We start from the raw sequence: 23856 nt of genomic DNA, 5'->3' as shown, positions 1-23856 counted from the left end.
GTCTCATCACAGACAAACCCTTTAATTTTAGGAATTACATGAATGGACCAGGTCCACCAGAGTGAAAGCTGCCGCAGGCAGGCGACTTTCCACTCTGGCTCATAGATAGGGGTGCCCGGTGGGGGACCACTTCTAGGAATTTTATATGTACTAATACTGTAGGTCTTCTAGGAACGGGGTTGTCGATAAATTTGTAGCAGTAAAGCCAGATTGCACTTCCAATAAGACCTGTAAATTTGGTTATATTGGTTGTCACCGAACTGACCATGATAAAGGAGGACGACTCATATTACAACTGTTTTTTCTTTTTTAATGCCCTTTTTTTTTTTTTTTTTTTTTTTTTTTTTTTTTTGCTATCTAAAAACAAACTATTGATTTGTTGTGTATTCCTGAAAAGGAATATAAAAGGGCAATTACAAAGCGACAAAGTATTGAAGACGATGGTGTGAAAATAGCTGAAAGGTGAGCAAATGATCAACATTTACGAAAAATACACAGACAATTGGTTATTTTTTGTAAAAAAAAAAAAAAATGGGGTCCCTGGAGCTTGTCACCCACTAATACAAGCCCTGCCATGTGAATCGGACAGTGGACTGGACTGCATTCTGCTCCTCTGATAGCTATTGACATTTAGTTGTGTCAATTTTATGAATATCCTTTTCTAATCTACTGAGCATCTCGCACGTAGTGTTGACAGCACTAGACTCCGAAAACATTGCTGAGCCACCAGGGACACTGGACCACCAGGGATTTTAGAGGACACTGGACCACCAGGGATTTTAGAGGACACTGGACCAGCAGGGATTTTAGAGGACACTGGACCAGCAGGGATTTTAGAGGACACTGGACCAGCAGGGATTTTAGAGGACACTGGACCAGCAGGGATTTTAGAGCACACTGGACCACCAGGGATTTTAGAGGACACTGGACCACCAGGGATTTTAGAGCACACTGGACCACCAGGGATTTTAGAGCACACTGGACCACCAGGGATTTTAGAGGACACTGGACCACCAGGGATTTTAGAGGACACTGGACCACCAGGGATTTTAGAGGACACTGGACCAGCAGGGATTTTAGAGGACACTGGACCAGCAGGGATTTTAGAGGACACTGGACCAGCAGGGATTTTAGAGGACACTGGACCAGCAGGGATTTTAGAGGACACTGGACCAGCAGGGATTTTAGAGGACACTGGACCAGCAGGGATTTTAGAGGACACTGGACCAGCAGGGATTTTAGAGCACACTGGACCAGCAGGGATTTTAGAGCACACTGGACCAGCAGGGATTTTAGAGGACAATGGACCACCAGGGATTTTAGAGGACTCTGGACCACCAGGGATTTTAGAGGACACTGGACCACCAGGGATTTTAGAGGACACTGGACCACCAGGGATTTTAGAGGACACTGGACCAGCAGGGATTTTAGAGGACACTGGGCCACCAGAGATTTTAGAGGACACTGGACCACCAGGGATTTTAGAGGACACTAAACCACCAGGTATTTTAGAAGACAATAAACCACTAGGGATTTTAGAGGACACTAGACCACCAGGGATTTTAGAGAACACTAGACCACCAGGGATTTTAGAGGACACTGGACCACCAGGGATTTTAGAGGACACTGGACCACCAGGGATTTTAGAGGACACTGAACCACCAGGTATTTTAGAAGACACATTTCACAAACTCTCCTAAGGCTGGGTTCACACTGAGTTTTTTGCAGGAGGAATTTTGAGGCAGATTTTCCTCTGCCTGTACACCGATTTTCGCTATGTTTTTCGCCCGCGGCCATCGAGCACCGCGGCCAAAAACGCAGCGAAATACACTTTCTCTGCCTCCCATTGATGTCAATAGGAGGTCAGAGGCGTAAACTCCCGAAGATAGGGCATGTCCCTTCTTTTTCCCACGAGATGGTTTTTCCGGTGGCAGGAAAAAAACGCCTCTGCCTCCCATTGAAACCAATGGAAGGCATTTTCGGCCGTTTTTTGGTGCGTTTTGCGGCGCGGTTTTCACGTCAAAAACTCTGTGTGAACTCACCCTAAAGAGGAACCTGACCAGCTTAATCGCAAGTTAAAGGTCCCTCCCCGCTGCAAAGTCATGGGCTACTTTCCTTCTCCCACCCTAGAACGGGATAGAGGTTCCGGGTGAGAGACTTACTACACTTGTAAGTTTGATTTCGTGGTGTATCTCCTGACGTGTCCTTGTGGGCTGCAATATTTGGGTGAAGCTACACCACACATAAAGACACCTATAATGCAGAAAGGAAGGAAGGAGGGATCCTCCAGCTCACCTGACACGAATGCTTGGTGTCACTGCCAGCGCACGGGTCCTCGTGTCGGTACACGGCGTAAATAGCAAAGGTAACAGGAAGGTTGGATCCAGCGCTGGATTGTAGTAAAATGGAAACTGATTCCAAGTTTAATGTTCTTTGGTTAAAAAGATCCACAAGGATGGAGTCCTGGTGTGCAGGGTAGGTGATAGACAAGTTAACACACATGGCTTATGAGGCACAGTCAACCCGAACGGAACTAGCCGAAAAAGTGTTTGGCAATAATGAAAATTCGACTGAAGATAACCAAGACATGGAAGAAATCTTCCATAATCTAGAAAAACACCTGGCACAACAGGCCAAAATCTGGTGGGATCTCACCACCTTGAAAAATTACATCGCAAAGGACATGATCCCAAGGGGCCTACGACTAAGAAAAATGCCCACGTTCATATACACAGAAGATTTCCAAAAAGAATGGAACCAGACGCTATCAGAGTGTTCCATTAAACTAATGAAACTAATTACAAAGCAGGAAGAAATTAAACTGATAGAACTAGAAACAAAAATATTACATACTAAGAAACAACTAGAGGTTTTCTCCAGCTCACCTTCCTTCTCTCAGTTCCATACTCGCACGTCATCTTCTATTGACAAGTTGGACCACTCTATAGCAGAAACGAAAAAAAGCAAATTTCAGAGGGACACACGGGATTACGCATACAATGAAATATATAACTGGAACAAAAGAGAAAGAAACTATGCTAGACCCAGACCCATACTTAAGAAACGAAATTACCAACATAAGCAATACAGAGATTTACCTAATAGAGTAAGCTTCAGCTCAACAGAGCCTGATTCAGGGGAAGGTCTGTCAGAAGAGGAAAACATGAGGACACGTTCCCACTTTAACCACAGACAAGAAAACACTACCCATCAGTCAAAAAACGAGGAAGGAGGGGCGGTAGGAAACATAAATCGATTAAATCAGGACCAAAATCGCCGCCTCCGCCCCCGAAAATTCCAACACTATTAAATTCAAATGTCACCAATTTATCCTCTATTCCATTAACCACAGAACAAGAAGAAGTCTTGACACTGGGCCTCAACTTTGCCCCCAAAAATAACTTCAACCTATTTAACACCTTACTGGATATAAACGAATTCATCCGCAACTTGACCGTCAAAAAACACTTCCTTACATCAGAAATAACCACCGAGGACACTACCATAGCGACATCTTCTCCTATTTCAACGAGAACCAATGCAGGATCACATATGGTTAAACATCAAATCCAGTCCAACTTTTCCTTCCAAGAGCTCAAAACCATGGTTTGCCTAGACAACTTATGCACAGAAAATCCTGATCAAACAGTAATGACGGCTACCAATTTTGTGACGTCCAATCCAAAGTTTTATCCCATCAGCTCAAGAACTGAATCAATGGACCAGTTCCAAACTGTGATCGAAAAAGAATTACAAAATCTTGCTGACAGACTTAAAGTCAATCATCAAAAATCAAACATGCCTACCCGTCTTAAAAAAGCAGTCCAATCATTGCAGGACAACAAAGACCTAAATATAAAGATGTCAGACAAAGGGGGAGGAGTCACAGTGATGAACAAACAGGATTACAAACAATCAATCATCGAGATGCTGTCAGATGAACAAACATATAAAAAACTGGACAAAAATCCGGTGGAGAATATACAAATTCTAATGAAAAGGTTACTAGACGAGGGCTTACAAGGAGGCTTCATTAACCAAAAACAGTTGGACTTCATCTTTATTGAACAACCTATCACACCCATCATTCATGCGCTTCCAAAAACACACAAACAAATTAATCCACCACCGATGAGACCAATAGTCTTTGGAATTGGATCAATATTAGAAAGACTATCTAAATGGCTCGATACTTTGTTACAACCATTAGCACAGCAAACACCTGGCTTTCTAAGTGACACAAAAAATGTCCTGAATTCCCTTCTCAACAAATGTTGGAAAAAGAACTACACATGGCTGACATGCGATGTGGTTTCTTTGTATACATCAATTCCCCATCAAGTTGCCTACACCGCCTTGGAATATCACTTGCTCTCACACAGCACCTATGACAACAATTTCCAAGTATATATCCTAATGACACATAACTACTTCCAGTTTGATGGAAAATACTACCTTCAGTTAAGAGGCGTCTCTATGGGAGCAAAATTCTCCCCCTCAGTAGCGAATTTAGTGATGGCGTGGTGGGAACAGTCCCACATTTTCTCTAGTGACAACCCGTATGGCAACCATATTGAGTGGTACGGAAGGTATATCGATGATCTCTTGTTTATATGGAAAGGGGATATTAATATCATCCCCAACTTCGTAGAAACCCTAAATCACAATGAGTGTAATCTCAAATTTACATACAATTACGATAGAACCAAAATGGTATTTATAGATTTGGAATTAAACGGTAAAGAAGGTCAAACCATAGCAACGCAAACATATCGCAAACCTACATCCTCAAATAGTATACTTCACGCTAGAAGCAATCACTCAAAACAAACAATTAAGGCCATACCAGTTGGAGAAATGCACTGTGCCAAAATAGAACAAGAATCAATTAGAACAAGACTTACCAGCAGAGGTTATCCACAATGGTCGCTCAACAGAGCATGAGACATTATGGCTAAAAAATCTAGAACCCAGCTACTTGAGCATCAAAAGGATAACAAAAATAACAAAAACAAAACCAACCAATCTGCTGCCAACCAACCAACACTAATCCTCCAACAGAGCAATCAATTTCTAGAAATTAAAAATATAGTGAATAGATACTTATCTATTCTCATGGAGGATGATAGCCTGCGATCCATCTTGGCAGGAGGATGCAGAATAGTGGCCAGAAAGGCGCCTTCCTTAGGCAGTCTTCTTTCTCCGTCCTTTTTTACATCAAATGAAATAAAAACAACGTGGTTAGAAACCAAGGGCTTCTACAAGTGCGGCCAACATCCCTGCAAGGTATGCTCTTATGCCTACCCCACTAAAACCTTCTGCAACTCCACACAATTAGACACATTTACCATCCAAAATTATATCAATTGCAACACCGAATCCGTTATATACGTAATTGAGTGTACAGAATGCCAATTGAAATATGTAGGCTGCACCAACCGGAAATTAAAAACCAGGATTCTAGAGCATCTCAGTTATGTGAGAAATCCAAACATCATTAATATTTCGAATGCGTCAAAACACTTCATATATCACCATAAGGGCAGATTCACACGAACGTTGCGTTTTTGCGCGCGCAAACAACGCGGTGTTTTGCGAGCGCAAAAACCATTTGACAGCTGCGTGTGTCATGCGTGTCTGATGCGCGGCTGCGTGATTTTCGCGCAGCCGGCATCATAGAGATGAGGCTTGTCAACGCCCGTCACTGTCCAAGGTGCTGAAAGAGCTAAATCTTTCAGCACCCTCGACAGTGAATGCCGAACACAACAGCGAAAAACCTGTAAAAAAAAAAGATAAAGTTCCTACTTACCGAGAACTTCCCGGCCGTTGCCTTGGTGACGCGTCCTTGGTGACGCGTCCTTGGTGACGCGCCTCTCTTGACATCGGGCCCCACCTCCCTGGATGACGCGGCAGTCCAAGTGACCGCTGCAGCCTGTGATTGGCTGCAGCCTGTGCTTGGCCTGTGATTGGCTGGAGCTGTCACTTGAACTGAAGTGTCATCCCGGGAGGTCGGACTGCAGGAAGGAGACAGGAGTAATCGGTAAGTTAGAACTTCGTTTTTTTTTACAGGTTCATGTATTTTGGGATCGCAAGTCACTGTCCATGGTGCTGAAACAGTTTAACTCTTTCAGCACCATGCACAGTGAATGTCTCCCGACGTCGCGGACCGGAAATTTTTTTGCCGGGTTCGGCCAAAACGAGTTTGGCCGAACCCGGTGAAGTTAGCTTCGGTTGTCGGGGTTCACTCCGTTTGGATGCTTGGAAACAGAAAAGCACGTGGTGCTTTTCTGTTTCCATTCATCCTTTTGACAGCTCGTGCGCTGTTCGCACGGAAGTGCTTCCGTGCGACCTGCCTGGTTTTCACGCACCCATTGACTTCAATGGGTGCGTGATGCGTGAAATACGCAGAGTTATTGAACCTGTCGCGTATTTTGCGCAGCGAACAAACGCTGCGCAAAATACACGGACTGTGTGTACTGCCCATAGACTTCTATAGGGCATTGCGTGCCGCGCGAAAACCACGCGCCCTACACGCTGCCAAATCACGCTCGTGTGAATCCCCCCTAACAGAACAACTAAAATCCTACGATGCTATGCTATAGAAAAAATTCACCCCTCCAAGAGAGGAGGTGATCTAAAACACAAAACTCATCTAAGGGAGGCTTTCTGGATCTACAGATTGAAAACAAGGTCCCCAGATGGCCTCAATCTGAGAAAGGAACTGATGTTCCAATACTAACCAACAGCCATGCAAAGACAACCATCATATCCTCTTATACACTAATGAAGATATACACTTATCTAGAAGTTAAAGGTGTTATATCCATCTTCGATGTCTTTCACTACAGCCTCTCCAAGTTTTTAACACTTCACTTTGGTGCATGCATAACATATGCTATTTGACATGCATACAATCCCATACATCACTCAATTAGCCCTTTCTTTCCTTTCCTTTGCACTTCCCTGTATCCAGACTTTCAATCCATAATAGTGTAACTGAATATACAGATACATCTTAAAATAACTGTAATCTGGCATATACTACCTCCGGTGTTGATCAGCCATGATGATTTTATAGCCTTAACAATACTTGATAAATATTGTGCACTAACTCAAAACCCATTTTTGACAAGCTATTGAACGACTTCTCATATACTTACAAGTCGGAAAGTTCGGGTGATGCACTCTTCGGAGCAGGACACATCTGGTCTCGGCATTTACATTGGTTGCCTTGCGTTCCGGGTGTCATACGAGGCCTGGAACGCAAATAAAACATCAAACCGGAACTAACTACGATTATTAAACAATATACTCCTACTGCAAAAAACTTTATGGCCAGTAAGAAGCGAATTTTCCAAAAAATGATGTCCGATACTTACTTCCAATCAGATGCAATATTCACCAGATACGGCATACAAGTTTTCATCCCGAGAGCATCATTTTCACTTCCGGCTTGCGTTCCAGATGACGCACCAAGCCCTGGAACGCAATCAAGTCTCAGCTGTCCCACCGGAATTCGTATAAATCTGCCAGCGTTCTCAGTTTAAATTACACATACAGCCATGACTAAGGACGCCAGAGTCGTCCGAAACACGTAGGCTCTATCCCCGGATTGATATCACCTACCCTGCACACCAGGACTCCATCCTTGTGGATCTTTTTAACCAAAGAACATTAAACTTGGAATCAGTTTCCATTTTACTACAATCCAGCGCTGGATCCAACCTTCCTGTTACCTTTACACCTATAATGCAACACAAAATCTCAATTAGGTCTAATAAGCTTAAATATCCTGTAGCCAAACATTTTTTTAGAAGTCCGTCACAATGTTAACCAACTTAAATTTCAGCTGATAGACACGGTACCTCGCCTTCGACGTGAGGGTGACAAACTTCTGAAAAGGAAGGAGATGAGTTGGATTAAGAGGTTGGACTCTGTCGCCCCTCATAGTATGAATTTGAATTTACGGTTAGGTCCAGAATTATTTGGACAGTGACACAATCTTCATGATTTGAACTCTGCTGCCACCACATTGGATTTGACATAGTTACATAGTTACATAGTTAGTACGGCTGAAAAAAGACACATGTCCATCAAGTTCAACCAAGGGATGGGAAAGGGGAAGGAAAAATTTCTACACATAGGAGCTAATGCTTTTTTGTTCTAGGAAATTATCTAACCCTTTTTTGAAGCCATCTACTGTCCCTGCTGCGACCAGCTCCTGCGGTAGGCTATTCCATAGATTCACAGTTCTCACTGTAAAGAAGCCTTGTCGCCTCTGCAGGTTGAACCTTTTTTTCTCCAGACGGAGGGAGTGCCCCCTTGTTTTTTGAGGGGGTTTTACATGGAACAGGATTTCACCATATTTTTTGTATGTGCCATTAATATATTTATATTAATTAATCATGTCCCCTCTTAGTCGTCTTTTTTCAAGGCTAAATAGGTTTAATTCTTTTAATCTTTCCTCATAACTTAAATTCTCCATGCCCCTAATTAGCTTTGTTGGTCTTCTTTGTATTTTTTCCAACTCCAGGGCATCCTTTCTATGAACTGGAGCCCAGAACTGAACTGCATATTCTAGATGAGGCCTCACTAATGCTTTGTAAAGTGGTAATATTACATCCCTGTCCCGCGAGTCCATGCCTCTTTTAATACACGACAATATCCTGCTGGCCTTTGAAGCAGCTGATTGACATTGCATGCTGTTATTGAGTTTATGATTTACAAGAACACCCAGATCCTTCTCAACAAGTGAATCCGCCAGTGTAGCTCCCCCTAGGACATATTATGCATGCAGATTGTTGGTACCCAGATGCATAACTTTACATTTATCTACATTAACATGAAACAACTGAGATGTAATTGAAGTGTAGACTTTCAGCTATGTACTAAAGAGCTGTAATTCCTAAACTCTTCCTCAAATTAGGATGTGAATACCCTCAAATTAAAGCTGAGTGTCTGCACTTTAAGCCCATAGTGATTATATAACAGTATATTCAATATGTTTTGGTGAACCGCTAAAATGCCAAAATTGTGTCACTGTCCAAATAATTCTGGACCTAACTGTATATCAATGGTGTAAAAAAACTGTGAAGGAATTATGAGAACGCTTATTTTAAAAATTTACTTGTCCATTCCTCTAGATCTATGTCTTGATGTGATCGCCGGTGCATGATACAGCTGTGGTTGTGAGGTGTTATGGCTCAATCTAAATGATTATGTATCTACACTCCACAACATTGAAATTGTAACACCAAGAAGGACAAGCCGTAAGGTTATGCAAATCGAGCAAGCAACAGGTGTCGCTAAGATCTGCAAATGATCAACTTTTCAAGCACTGAGCTCCAATCTGTGGCATGTGGTGGTGGTGGGCATAAAAGCCAGATAGAAAACAACGTGTTTTTTAAGTACATGAAACTTCACAAATCGAATCAAGTGTTGACGTGCCAGTTAGCACCACTTGTCGCAAACTGAAAGGGACAGAATCCTTGACCTGAGAGACCTTGGTTTATCACTCTGGCGGACTACTATGAGCCTAGGCTGAGATTTTAGCGCTGGCCAAAGTTGCATGTCCCGGGGGTTGGGAGAACAACAACGAACTGGAATGACAGCAAGAGGTGCGCGGAGGTGAACCTCTGCATGGACGGATTATCTGATTGGAAGAATGGCGCGTAGTGATCCATTCTGTATTGCAAGTGAAATTGGACGTCACATCCGAAGCCCAGGGCGGAAACCAGTGTTGACACAAACCATCAGAAGGCATTTGCACGGTGTCACGATCCGTGGGTGTGTGGACCCACTAGGTCGCACCGGGGTAGTGGAGTAGCAGCTGGCCTAACAATAGTCCTAGTACAAGAGTACCTTTAATAGTCCAGACAGTAATGGAGGCTCGGCACAAGTGAACTTGCAGACACCAGACATGGTGTATATCAGCAGGCGTGACAGGTGGCACAACACGACTCCAACACTCTAAGGCACAGGAATACAGGTAGCAGGGCACGGGAACAACGGGAACAGGATAACCCTAAGGGACCATTTGCCAAGACTAACATGTGTAAACACAACAACGCATAGGCAATGAGTGAAAGGGCAGAGCCCCTTTTATAGTCCAGGGTGATCATGGGCTAATTAGAGATTCTTTTCATGTGCGCGCACTGGCACTGGCCCCTACGGGACCCAGTGAAGCAAGGACCTAGGAAGGAGATGCCGGCCAGCACTCACAGAGTCATGGCCGCGGCAGTCGAGGGTTGAGTAGGAACGACGATCCGTGGCCATGGCCGTTACACACTGTATTGGGCTATGAGCCAGGCGTCTAGCTACATGTGTTCCATTGACCACATGCCACCGCTCTCAAAGGCTATCATGGTGCACAGCAGGATGGCGATGGAGGCTGGAATGGAGGTCTGTACTCTTCAGCAATGAGTCCCGCGTTTGTCTCGAATGTAATGATAGCTGGAGATTGGTCTGGAGACGACATGGGCAAGGCCATAAAGAGGCCTTCACAAGGGTACGTCACACTGGTCCTACTCCCGGGATTATGGTGTGGGGTGGGATAATGTACGTTAGCCGGACCCCTCTAGTCTTCATCTCAGGTACACTAACAGCTGGGCATTACATTGATTTGGTCGCGGAACCAGTGGTACGGCCATTTCTCCAAAGTGTCCCAGAAGCCGTTTTTTAACAGGACGCCACCAGGCCGCACGTTGCTCGTGCTAACTGCAAGCAGCCTGCGTGGCCTAAACGTGCGAATATGGTCTTCAGCATCTCCGGACTTGTCTCCCATTGAGCGCATATGGCAATTGGTCGGCAATTGCAAAGGGAGCTGCCAGCAGCCAATCTTGATGATTTGCGTGCCCAACTGCATTCAGCGTGGCATAACATTCCTCAGACAACCATTAATAACCTCAGTGATAGCTACCAAGGCGTGGATTTCTGCGCGTGACTCTCATACGCTATACTGAATAAATGAAGATGTTTGGAATATTTTGATTCCATTTTTTTATCATTTGCATATCATTAACATGTCTACCGATCCTGTAATCTCCACAATTCCAAAACTTTTCCTTCTTGGTGTTGCAATTTCAATGTTAAATAAATAGTAAATCATAAAAACTATATAAATTCAGTATCGCTGTAATCGTATTGACCCGCAGAATAAAGTTAACATGTTGTTTTTACCGCACGGTGAACGTCGTAAAAATTAAACAAAAAAAAACCATGGAGGAATCACTGGGTTTTTTTCTACTCCACCCCACAAAGAATTTTTTTTCAGTTTCCCAGTCTATCTCTTGTGTTTGAGGGTTTCCCAACTCTTCCCGATGGCAGATGTTGGAGAAAACAAGGAGTGGGCATGTTGGATTTCAAAATTTTTAATCCTTTGTTACAGTAGGCGATAACTTGCTGCCAGAGGACGCTTTTTCCCCCATGTCCCCTTAAAAACAAACAAGTATGTTTGGTCCGAGTCGAGCATACATGCATATGGTGGAGTCAGAAGGCATAGCTGTCGGCCGAACGTGACCGCTATCTCGTGTATGGCTGGCATTGAGTGGATGGTCGGGCAGAACTCCTTGGCTCTCCCTGCCGATCCTCTCCACCTGGCACTTGGTCTTTTAAAGCGCACGTAACTTTTCAAGGAAGTTTTCATAATAAGTTATCATATGTGTGTAAATGAGGAATAACACTATTTCTGGCCATTATATGACTTGTATGTGGCATTATTTATCAGTTTTCCCCTCTTCAGGCTCTATCTCTATGGCTTTATTCACACGGCCGTGTTCGTACTGAAAAGAGGTTTATAGTATGAGACAAAATTCCTGCGGAAAGGCAGTCCGCCTCCCTGAACTGTGTTTGGTCCACGAAATACGGCTGACATACGACCGAACATGGCAGTGTGAATAAGGCCTAATTCAATTCTCAGTTGCCTCAAAGCTAGTGGGTGGAGCATGGAGGAGATTATATACAGTAATGAGCAGTATAGCTGAGAATCCAGCACTGGTGTGAGATTTATATATTACCAGCAGCATCTCTCTGTGTTATTCTCTCTGCTTCTACTTCCTCCCCCTGGTAATGCCTCCCCCTGTCATAGACTTACATGCAGCATATGTTGCTGAGTCACACTCTCTCTTCTCCCACTCCCCTCTCCAAAGACTTGTATGGGTAGGCAGTGAAGTGACACACCCCCACCTCCTGAAGTCCATCTCCTATGCTCTGTAACCAGGGACGGCCAATGCATGACAACGGGGTGGACAGCAGATTACATGAAGAAAGACACCTAGTGGCAGTAACTTCACTCATAATTTGCATGGATAAAACAACTAAATTTTAACAGTACATAAATTACAAAGTTGTTTTATAGCAGTTATAATATTAGATTAGAATAAGTTGTTTGAAAAGTTAGCGTCCATTTAAGGATTCTGGGACCAGTAAGGAACATTTCTGCTTCATGCTACAGCTTACCTTACCATCTGGCTTTCAACTATTCTCACTATCTTCTTTCACACTACAGGAAGTCATGAGTAATGAATTTAATAATAGTTGATATTTTTTTAAAGCTTGAGCCTAGTGCTTACTTTTCGCGGGGTTCCCCCCCGTTTCGATTTCCATCTTTGTTGACAGTCATGAGTAATGTTGGGTTTTACTCTTTTACCACCATGGTCAATGACCTCTAACTTCATTGGTTAACTCATAGGGTTCTGTTTGGTACAGCGAACGCCCTACATCTGCTACATTGTCCTGGAGCATGACACCAGTAACCTGATATTTGCATGTTGTTATGAGACTCGGTGAGAATAGAGACATCTAACAACTGTTGGTATCGGTGATACTGTGGGACTTCACAAAGCGAGACAATCCAGGTGTTACTTTCCATATACAGCATTGCTTGGTTATAAGAACATTTGTGATTAACAGGAAGTTTCAAGCCCTTTTGAGCCAAGTGTTTAATAATTTATTTCTGCCTAATGAAGGGTTAATAGATGCCATTCTACTTTACTGGTCACTGGGTTTATTGATGTTGAGTTGCTGTATTTGTTATGGTCATGCTGCAAAGAGTGGAGGTTAGGAGGTCATACTCGGACATGTTCAAGCTACAGATTTGGGCAGACCCAACAATATGCGTACGGGGGTAATGATAACCCAACAACCTGTACAACCCTTGAAAGAAGGGGCATGAGTAAACTTGTTTTTTTTACTAGGAAATCAATGACTCAACAATGGAAGTCCAGTCTCAAGTAAGCAGGATTGGTTGACCAAGGGGGTTAATTGGGGGTACACCATGTTAATGTGTTTTTTTTGTAAAAGGTGGTAGTTTTTTTTGTACTTTTGTATGAATAAAGAATAAAAATATTAAAAAGAATACAAAATTTACATGAAGCCCTCATGCTTATGCCTACCTGCTCATATCTTCACATAATCACCAGCATTGAAGAGACCAACAATCGAGTTTTCAGCAGCTCATTTAAAAGAAACACACCAGGACCTGTTCACATCAGCGTTGCCCTTCCGTTGAGGGGTTCGGTCGGAGGTTTCCGTCGGGTTAACCTCTCAACGGAAAGGCAAACTGGAACCTCCGCTTTCTTTTCCCTCACCATTGATCTCAATGGTGACGGATACGTTGCTGAAGGTTTCCGTTTGTCACCGTTGTGACAGGGTTCCGTCGTTTTTGTTGGAATCAATAGTGCAGTCGACAGCGCTATTGATTCTGTCAAAACGACGGAACGCTTTTGCAACGGTGGCAAACGGAAACCATTAGCTAGGTTTCCATCACCATTGAGTTTAATGGTGGGGGAAAACGCTTTCAAAGGTGTGTATATAGCATTTAAATGATTGATTAAAAAATAGGTGCAAAGTGCAGAAGTCATACCTACCCTATATGTGTATGTCTTCAAAACTGCAGGAGTGCAAAATCTTTATTTTCCTTGTACATTTTTAGTTCCAACAATACCCAGCAGTTTTCAGTTATGACCTCTACCAAATCTTGTTTTTATCGGACAGAAAAAAGTCAAAAATTTGTACAGACTTGGGTCACAGTAAACATTAGGCTAACAGGCCCTAGTGCAATAAAGGAACACTATCCAGAAAATACAGCTTAAGATATGACACAAAAAGGCCTACTTATAATCTGTGTAGTACAGAAAGGAAAAGAAAAGAAACACAATAAAACAATACAGAGCAATATAACACAACTGTGGTATTACAATGGTAAACATGTTTTGATCGGTTAATTTGTGATAAAGGAAAACCAAAAAGGAGCCCTCAGTTATTTTGGGATCGAAAAAGATTTTGGGTACATGAGTTCACGGGCAAACCCCGACTAGACTGGATATGATCCAGCCACGGTTGCCAGGTTTTGAGAAAAAGACCCTTGCTCTGGTTTTCCTAGCCCATTAGCTTCTCCATTCTACATAGTTTTTGAACCTTATCTCTCCACATGGCAACTGTAAGTGGATCCGAGTCTCTCCACCGCAATGGAATGAGTAGATTGGCCGCTTTGATAATATCCAGACCACCACCAGAGTCTAATGTGCTCCAATGTAAATTTACCACTATTAGAGCATATGTAATTTACAATGTTGTTAATGTCTAACCAATTGGGTCGAATCTCCGGGTAATGCCACCATATATGTGAAATCGTACAGTTTGGTTCTTCACATCTCCAGCAAGTATCAAATAAGCCCAACATGATAAAGAAAGTCAGGAGTTCTATACCACCAAGAGACTGTTTCGAAAGAGTTCTCTTGAAAGCGTATGTATGTAGAGAAACCCGGAGAATTCGTAAGAATACAGTATGCGTTATTTCTTCCCATGCGAACATAAATTTGGGCTTCTCGATTCCGAGGCTTAACAAAAGGCCTTGCTATAATTTAGAAAGCAATTTCTTAGGAAATGAGGTCAATAATAGAAAGTTTTCAAACCAGGTGGGTTCTCTGTGTTTATCTTTGAAGAAGGACAAAAAGGCGGTACATGAGGAGCTAAGATCGAGGTATTGGATTTTGCATGCATTACCCACATGGAATTATGTTTGTTCTCTCTATAATGTATGAAACACATCACGGGTTGGGAAGGGGTTAAGTAAGGAGCGGTCAGGGGGCCTGGCTGGGAGAAGTCGCCATGAGGTCTGGATCGGATGAAGAGGAAAAGAGCATCTAGAATCTGTGAAGATGTCACCTGTGAGTCACTGGCTTTATAGAGATTATGTCACCTCTCCTGACATCTCTGTTATAAGAAATCCTTGTATTTTACAAAAAGTCTTTGTGCAGTCCAGGACTAATAGACAAATGAGTGTTACCATTCCCCTTATCAAGAAGATGTGTCCCTACACAGTGTAATACAGTTAGCAATGGTTGAGTACTCTCAGTATGTAGGGACACAGCCCTTTGACAAAGGGAATCATAACGCCCATTGGTCAATGCTAGCACAGAAAGGTCTTGTTAACTACAGACACGGAGAAGGGGGGCCCAAGTTTAAGGAATAGACGAGGGCCTATGGTCTACTTAATCCGCCACTGCCTGCCCATAAGAGCTTTATAGGCTCACAGGCGATTAGCCGCTGAGCCTGGGACTGTTGCCAGGTAGGTGTTAACTTAGTTTCTGTAGAAAGGAGAAGTGCAGGGCTGATCACCCTCTTACCCCTCCTTTCTCTCACGGTTCCTGAGCTTGAGTTTAAGGGGGGGGGGTGGTTATGCTAATAGGGGGAGCTTATAACCTCATCACTCTCCCTGTACTTCCTCTTTGGCTGTGAAAATTTCCCGCCCACCCTCCCAATCATAAGCGCATTATAAAAAAAAAAAAAGAAACGTAAATACTGCTTTTATTTTGCATTTTGGTTTTGTTCCATGTTCGATGCTTGATTTGTCATGTTTGTTTATGTCACAGCTGGCGGGAGTTTTAGTTTATTACCTACATGCCCTTAGGGATAGGCTGGCATTCAGGTTTTGTAAACCTCTGGTTTAGGACAATGAGTTTTGGGATAATGTTATTTATAGATAAAGTTATTTTATATTAATCTAATTATTTTCAAAATAAAGCTGTGGCCGACCCCCAGGTCAACCCCACATTCTAAAGAAATTTGGTGTTAGTAATATTATTTCTACTTCTACTCTACACTTGGTTAGGTGGTTATATATCCACACAGTCTACACTGTACAGGAGTGAGGACCCTGCCCATAAGGGCTTACACTCTACAGAAGACAGGACCCTGCCCATAGGAGCTGACACTCTACAGGAGAGAGGTCCCTGCCCATAAGAGCTTACACTCTACAGGAGAGAGGACCCTGCCTATAAGAGCTGACACTGTACAGGAGAGAGGTCCCTGCCCATAAGGGCTTACACTCTACAGAAGACAGGACCCTGCCCATAGGAGCTGACACTCTACAGGAGAGAGGTCCCTGCCCATAAGAGCTTACACTCTACAGGAGAGAGGTCCCTGCCCATAAGAGCTAACACTCTACAGGAGAGAGGACCCTGCCCATAAGAGCTGACACTGTACAGGAGAGAGGACCCTGCCCATAAGAGCTTACACTCTACAGGAACGAGGACCCTGCTAGTTGAGGACTTTGTGGAGTGGAAATATGTGACCAGATCAGGTTGTGTATGGGCCATGGACTATGGTTATGTGACACAGACCTCCATTAAGAATTGAGTTTTCAAGGCACGGTTAAAACTAGTAACGTTAGGAGCAAAGGAGCAAGTTTATTGGTTCAGGGTAGTGAGTTCCACAGAATGGTTGCAACCCGAGGGAAGTCCTGCAGATTGGAGTGAGGATATAATAGGGAAGGATTACGGTAGGTCATGGAAAATAAATACACCTCCTGCTCCCTCCCAGTATGAGCGGCAATGGGGTCATTGGCAGTGAAGGACCTGAAAAGTAGCATCAGCCGTGAAAGGTTCAAAACGAAGAAAACTTGGTCGACCCTATATAAAATAAAAACTTATAAAAAGACTAGCAACTTTAATGAGGATCGTTTTCGCTGTGCTGATCGAAATTTGTTACATATTGCAATCCAGGAATTTTTCTATACATGTCCTACATGCCTCCCATTCCTTATTGCCCCCCCCCCATCTCTGTAAGATTTTTTTATATGGGAGTGTAGCTATGATTAAGAACTGAGAAGTTTGAAATGCGTAAGCGTTCTCTGCCCGGGATTTAAAATACTTGTTTTATCTTCATTTGATACCAATAAACAGCCTTGCATTTTTACATTCCATCGTGTGCCGAACCCCTTACTATTTTAAGTGTAGCCTTAAGCCTTGTATGTAAGTAGTCTTATTTGAGGGGGCATTGAGAAAAGTAAGGACTATAGATCTGTAGTAGAGGGTACCCAGAGGTTCCCAGGGTCGCCCTGTGTCCAGGTGTTTGTTTAAAGGGGAGTTTTAAACTGCATTCGTGCAGGTGTGGACACTGACAGCAGAAGGCCCCTGTGCAAAATATATGTGGAAGCCCCCATCAAGCTTCACTCCCTTGTTGGACACGTGACACACACGCCCTACTCAAACGGTTGACACATCCCAATCTCACACGTTGGACGCAAACTGCATATGTGAAACACTCATACCATGGACTCATGCTTCATACACACCACTTACATGCTGTACACATGCACCCAGCCGCCACTCACACATAGGACGCATGCTGCACACCAATCACGTAGGACACATGCTGCACACACACCATCACACTATACACTAATCACTTACAATTACCAGATTTATTTTGCCCAATGCTGACTGTATTGCACCAAGCAAAATAGTGGCAGATTGGGCACCCTTCCCTTGATATCACCTGCCTACACAGGTGGGGCAATATGTGCCCGCCTCTGTGTTAATGCCCATGACGGAAATAGCAAAATGCCTCCAATTATACTCACTTTGTCAACTTTCTTCATATACTACATCATATATATTACATAGAGTGGTTTGTGAGATTTTATAGTGATATTTCCAGTGGTTTAGGATAATGAAGGGGTTAATATTGATATCCATTATCCATGGAGGTCTAGGCTATTTATGGCTTAATATATAATATCCCTTAAGGGCTAAGATATTTTACTGGTTAATGGCTAATGTTCCTGGTGGTTTAGGATGGTGAAGGGGTTAATGGAGGTGGTCTCGTGCAGGAAAACCTCTAATTTAAGTTTGTTCTATATAGGGTGAGATTTCTTTATAGGGATTGAAGCATTTTTCTGATGCAGAGCTCCAAATCCCCTGCTTCAATTCACTCAACTATCCAGTTAAATGATAAGATTATTTCTGCCAGCAGCTGCCACTAGGGGGAGCTCACTGCATAGAGATTCATACAGCTGCCATTGAGCTCAATAACAAATCAGTATGCAGTGAGCTCTCCCTAGTGGCGAAAGTAAGAATTTAATCATTGTTTTCTTCTGATGTGGTACAAGAAATCCCCCACTAAATGCCCCCCTGATGGTCTATGATTTGTGGTGATGCCCTCTCAATAAAGCATTATTATACTTTAATAACATGACGTGTGTTTATTTTTTATTTAAAGGTATACGGCAGTGAAGGAAGAGCCTCAAGAAATAAACCTCCGCTTGCATGAAACTGAACCGTGAGTTGTCTTTGTAACTCTTCTAATGCTCTGAAAATAATCCTTCAACTCCTTAAAGGGGTAGTCCACTACCGGACAATTGATGACCTATCCACCGGTCATAGGTCATCAGTGTATCATCAGTGCGGGTCCGACCCCCTGCACCGTTAATCCGCTCCGGCTGCCCCCGGGCACTGGACGTACATGCCGAAAGCATTACCGGTGGATAGGTAATCAGTTGTCCGGTAGTGGACAACCCCTTTAACGCCCCATGACGTATATATCCATACACTGTATATCGGCCGTGCTGGGTTACTGCAGTTCTGCTCCTAATCACTTGAATAGGAGCACAGCAGCAGTACTGCAGCACGGCCGCTATAGTGTGAACGGAGCCATCTGCTTTCGGCATTAACCACTGCATAGCTTCAAGCGCCCGGAGGCAGCTGATCGGTGCAGGGTCCTTGTGTTGGACCCCCACTGATCAAATAATGATGACCTATTCTGTGAAAAGGTCATAAGTATGAAAAACAGCCCCCTGCCTGGACAACCCCTTTAATTGTACTGACCCATACAGTAAAGATCACATATTATTTATACTGCACAGTACATTTCCCTCTAAAAAAACAACAACATTTAAAGTTAACAAATAAATTATATGTCCCCAATACTGTTTCAATAAAACTACAACTTGTAACTACAGCTTGCAAAAACAAGCCCTCATAAAGCCTTATACCATAAAGTCCACAAAAAAGTGACTGCAACGAAACGACGACGCATGGACACACACGCAGTCTTTTGGATTCAACACAACTCTCTATCAAAGAGATAGTATTTTATTGAACACCGTTTAGCAGTTTATAGATACATTATACAGAAAGAGTTGAGTCGCTGTGTATATACATTACATTACTTATCCTGTACTGATCCTGAGTTACATCCTGTATTATACTCCAGAGCTGCACTCACTATTCTGCTGGTGGAGTCACTGTGTACATACATTACATTACTTATCCTGTACTGATCCTGAGTTACATCCTGTATTATACTCCAGAGCTGCACTCACTATTCTGCTGGTGGAGTCACTGTGTACATACATTACATTACTTATCCTGTACTGATCCTGAGTTACATCCTGTATTATACTCCAGAGCTGCACTCACTATTCTGCTGGTGGAGTTACTGTGTACATACATTACATTACTTATCCTGTACTGATCCGGAGTTACATTCCGTATTATACTCTGGAGCTGCACTCACTATTCTGCTCATGGAGTCACTGTGTACATACATTACATTACTTATCCTGTACTGATCCTGAGTTATACCCTGTATTATACTCCTGAGCTGCACTCACTATTCTGCTGGTGGAGTCACTGTGTACATACATTACATTACTTATCCTGTACTGATCCTGAGTTACAGCCTGTATTATACTTCAGAGCTGCACTCACTATTCTGCTGGTGGAGTCACTGTGTACATACATTACATTACTTATCCTGTACTGATCCTGAGTTACAGCCTGTATTATACTTCAGAGCTGCACTCACTATTCTGCTGGTGGAGTCAATGTGTACATACATTACATTACTTATCCTGTACTGATCCTGGGTTACATCCTGTATTATACTCCAGAGCTGCACTCACTATTCTGCTGGTGTAGTCACTGTGTACATACATTACATTACTTATCCTGTACTGATCCTGAGTTACATCCTGTATTATACTCCACAGCTGCACTCACTATTCTGCTGGTGGAGTCACTGTGTACATACATTACATTACTTATCCTGTACTGGTCCGGAGTTACATCCTGTATTATACTCCAGAGCCTCACTCACTATTCTGCTGGTGGAGTCACTGTGTACATACATTACATTACTTATCCTGTACTGATCCTGAGTTACATTCTGTATTATACTCCAGAGCTGCACTCACTATTCTGCTGGTGCAGTCACTGTCTACATACATTACATTACTTATCCTGTACTGATCCTGAGTTACAGCCTGTATTATACTCCGGAGCTGTACTCACTATTCTGCTGGTTGTTAACAGAAACAGTCGACAAACTTGCTCTGATGCGGTTGGATAGTCAGTATTATCTACAATAGATGATTGTACAGTGCCTGGTGTATATACAACACTTTCCAAAATAAATATCACCAGAGCAAAGTCAGAACAAATCCAGCACAGCAGTTCATTTTCTTTTATGTTGGACTGTTTTTGTAATCTAAATAGGTACAAACATCTGTGTTGATTCATTTCTAAATCTATCTTTCTAGTGGTCGGAGCTCCGAATTCATACAAAGCTCCTCATGATGGGAACCGGGTTTTCAGCTACTGGATTTAAACAAAAATTTCACACTTCACTGCCAGCCACTGAGATCATAAAAAAATCTGAGAGAATTCCACCTTAAAGTTTATAATTTTTTAGCACGTTGTGCTGGGGAACCGCTGCTCTGAAGGACAAGATTCATGAATCCACCTCTCGATGTTTTTTTATTATTTACATTTATTTATATCCAGTTGCTAATATATCCTAAAACTTTTCTGCAGTGCTGCACAGAGGTTGTCACCATTCACATCAGTCCCTGTCCCTTCTGGGACAATCTAATTTCCCCTATATCAAGTTACCTATCAGAATGTTTTTTGATTGTGGGAGGAAATCGGAGGAGAACCCACACATACAAACGCCATGCAGATGTTTCCCTTGGCACGATTGGAACCCAGGGCCCCAGTGCTACAAGTCACCAATACTGACCACTGAGCCACCATGTACATATGTGGATCTGAAATTTAACTGTCCCAAATTTGGGACCCTCCACAAATCCAAAGTAGAAGAAAATAACTGCAGCACTTCAATTGCGGAATAAAGTGTCCTTATTTATTCACGAAGCCTGAACTTGCAACTTTTTGAACCCTAATAGGTTCTACCTCAAGCATAAATACATTGACCGTACAGAATATATACGTAGCAAATACCATGTGACATCATATCCTGGTGTGTCCTAAGGTTAAGGCCTTATTTACACGAACGTGTGCGTTTTGCTCGCGCAAAAAACGCCTTTTTTGCGCATTGCAGTTCCGTGTGTCATAAGTGTTTGGTACGTGGCTGCGTGATTTTCGCTGCGTAAAAAACACGGAATGTCTGAACGGCCCCATTGACTAACATAGGTCCGTGGGCTTGTCATTTGCGGGACGAGACGTAGTTTTGATTGGTACTGTTTTGGGGTACATGGGATTTATTGATTAACTTTTATTGAGACTTTTTTGGTGAGCAATGGAAAAAAATAGCAATTTCGCCATTGATTTTTGCAGGGTTTTTTATGGTGTTCACCTTGCGGTTTAAATTACATATTAACTTTATTAATTGAGTCATTATGGTCGCGGCGATACCAGATATGTGTACTTTTATTTTTTTTTTTATATACGTCCTAATAGGCATATCCCCAGGGCAGACCTGGGGGCTTTTATCAGGCCCCTGGCTGCCATGACACCCCATCGCATTTGCAGGCCTCCGATGGGTGACAGAGGGAGCTCCCGCCCACTGTAAACAAGTTAAATGCCGCAGTATTTTATTGACCGCGACATTTAACGGGTTAAACGCCCGCGATCTAAGTAAACTTCGATCGTGGGCGTTGGAGCAGGAGTCCGGCTGTCATTAGACAGCCGCGCCCTGGCTCCACCCTGCACGGGACACAAGTACAGGGCTTAGACGGGGCTGCTGTGAAAAGGTGTATTGGTGGTCACTAAGGGGTTAATGACCAAGCTATTTTTTACGCTTTTCCATCGTCTCATTCAAAGAGATTTTATTTTATTTTTGCGTCGACATAGCTGTATAAGGTCTTGTTTTTTGTGGGACAAGTTGTATTTTTTCACAGCACCGTTTTGGGGGTACATAGAATTTATTGATTAACTTTTATTAACTTTTTTTGGGGGGGAATAGAAAAAAAACCCAGCAATTTCAACACACTTTTTTGGGTCCTAAATTTACGCCGTTTACCGTGTGGTATAAAGAACACAATAACTTTATTCAGCGGGTCATTACAATTGATATAGTTTTATGTTTTACTTCTTTTACACAGTAAAAACTTTTTTTTCAAAATTATTTGTTTTTGTGTCTCCATATTTGAGGAGCCATAACTTTTTATTTTGCCGCCGCTGCAGCTGTACGAGTGTTTTTTTTTTGCGGGACTACTTATAGTTTTTCTTGGTACCATTTTGGAATAGATGCGACTTTTTTATCACTTTTTATCAAATTTTTTTTAAGGCAGGATTCACAGAAAACAGCAATTTTTGCATTGTTCTTTTATTCTATGTTTTTACGGCATTCACCGTGCGGGTTAAATGATGTAATAACTTTAGAAGCAGACTGGGGAGTGTTTGGAGTAATGGAGATGATGCTGCGGATGTATTGAGTCAAGAGCATTATCCAGTTATATAGTGATGATAACGCATGTGATAACTCCTAATATATGATAATACATGACCTAGCGGCGTGGACCTGCTCCGCTTCCAGGCCACCAGCCTCTGCTGAGTTCCTCCGCTCGCGGGCGCAACTTCTCTAGTGCACAGGAGCGTTCCGGTTGCCTCTTAAAGGGCCAGCACACACGAAATTCTAAATTCCCATATCCGATCCCTGTTGGCCCAGGGCTATTTAAGACACCTCCGCTTTCCACCTGGTGCCTGAGCTTCTATCCACTATCAGCTTCCATCTAGCGACCCGCTGTCAGTCTACCTCAAACTGACAATGGCAAGCCTGAAGCTTCCATCCATAAAGGTACCATCAACCAGTGATTGTTCCTGGTCCACTGGGCCAGCAGCTACTCCACTGGGATCACCTACAGAGGTAGCGACCTGGTAGCCTACCCGCAGCGAAGACCAGATCCCTGTATAGGGGTTAAAGGGGGAAGACCCGGGAGGATACAATCCAAACCGGCGGAGTAGCCCAGTGGGTCCACAAACCTGCTGGTGGTAACACCTGGTAATATGTCTGTATGTAACCTACGTGGCACCTTGGTCTGGAAGCGACTTCTATCACTACACTTTCTATAGCTACTCCCCTGGTTTAGGTTTTCTGTTTTTTCCCATGTCATTTTATATATTTTTGTACCTTTTATATTTACGCATAAAAAATAAATTTCTTTATTTCTATATAGAGTCTGTCAAACCTTCAACTGCTGGACAGTAGGATATAAGTGTTCGGTACTTATCGGCCCAGAAGTGGTGGCAGCAAGTTGTATGCATGGGGTGTGTGGACTGTGTTGGGTGTAATTTATGATCAATTTGCAACCTGAGTAGAAGGTAAATACATTAT

At 43.0% G+C, this 23856-nt stretch overlaps 1 protein-coding gene across 5 annotated transcripts in view; it reads left to right on the top strand.

Moving 5' to 3' along the window:
- The window catches only part of LOC142743672 (nectin-1-like), a 126239-nt gene that overhangs the window by 71374 nt on the left and 31009 nt on the right, over positions 1-23856 (top strand). For 4 of the 5 annotated variants that reach the window (XM_075854657.1, XM_075854653.1, XM_075854654.1 and 1 more), the window contains one exon: positions 18502-18561. In XM_075854657.1, the coding sequence (XP_075710772.1) occupies positions 18502-18561 (60 nt within the window). Of the gene's footprint in view, positions 1-18501; positions 18562-20821; positions 23694-23856 lie in introns of those variants that run through there. The other variant, XM_075854655.1, reaches the window with a different exon arrangement.

This window comes from Rhinoderma darwinii, chromosome 2 (genome assembly GCF_050947455.1).
Source record: "Rhinoderma darwinii isolate aRhiDar2 chromosome 2, aRhiDar2.hap1, whole genome shotgun sequence".
Lineage (NCBI taxonomy): Eukaryota > Metazoa > Chordata > Amphibia > Anura > Rhinodermatidae > Rhinoderma > Rhinoderma darwinii.
The sequence above is the reverse complement of the archived record's forward strand: the minus strand, read 5'-3'. Positions and strand labels throughout refer to the sequence as shown.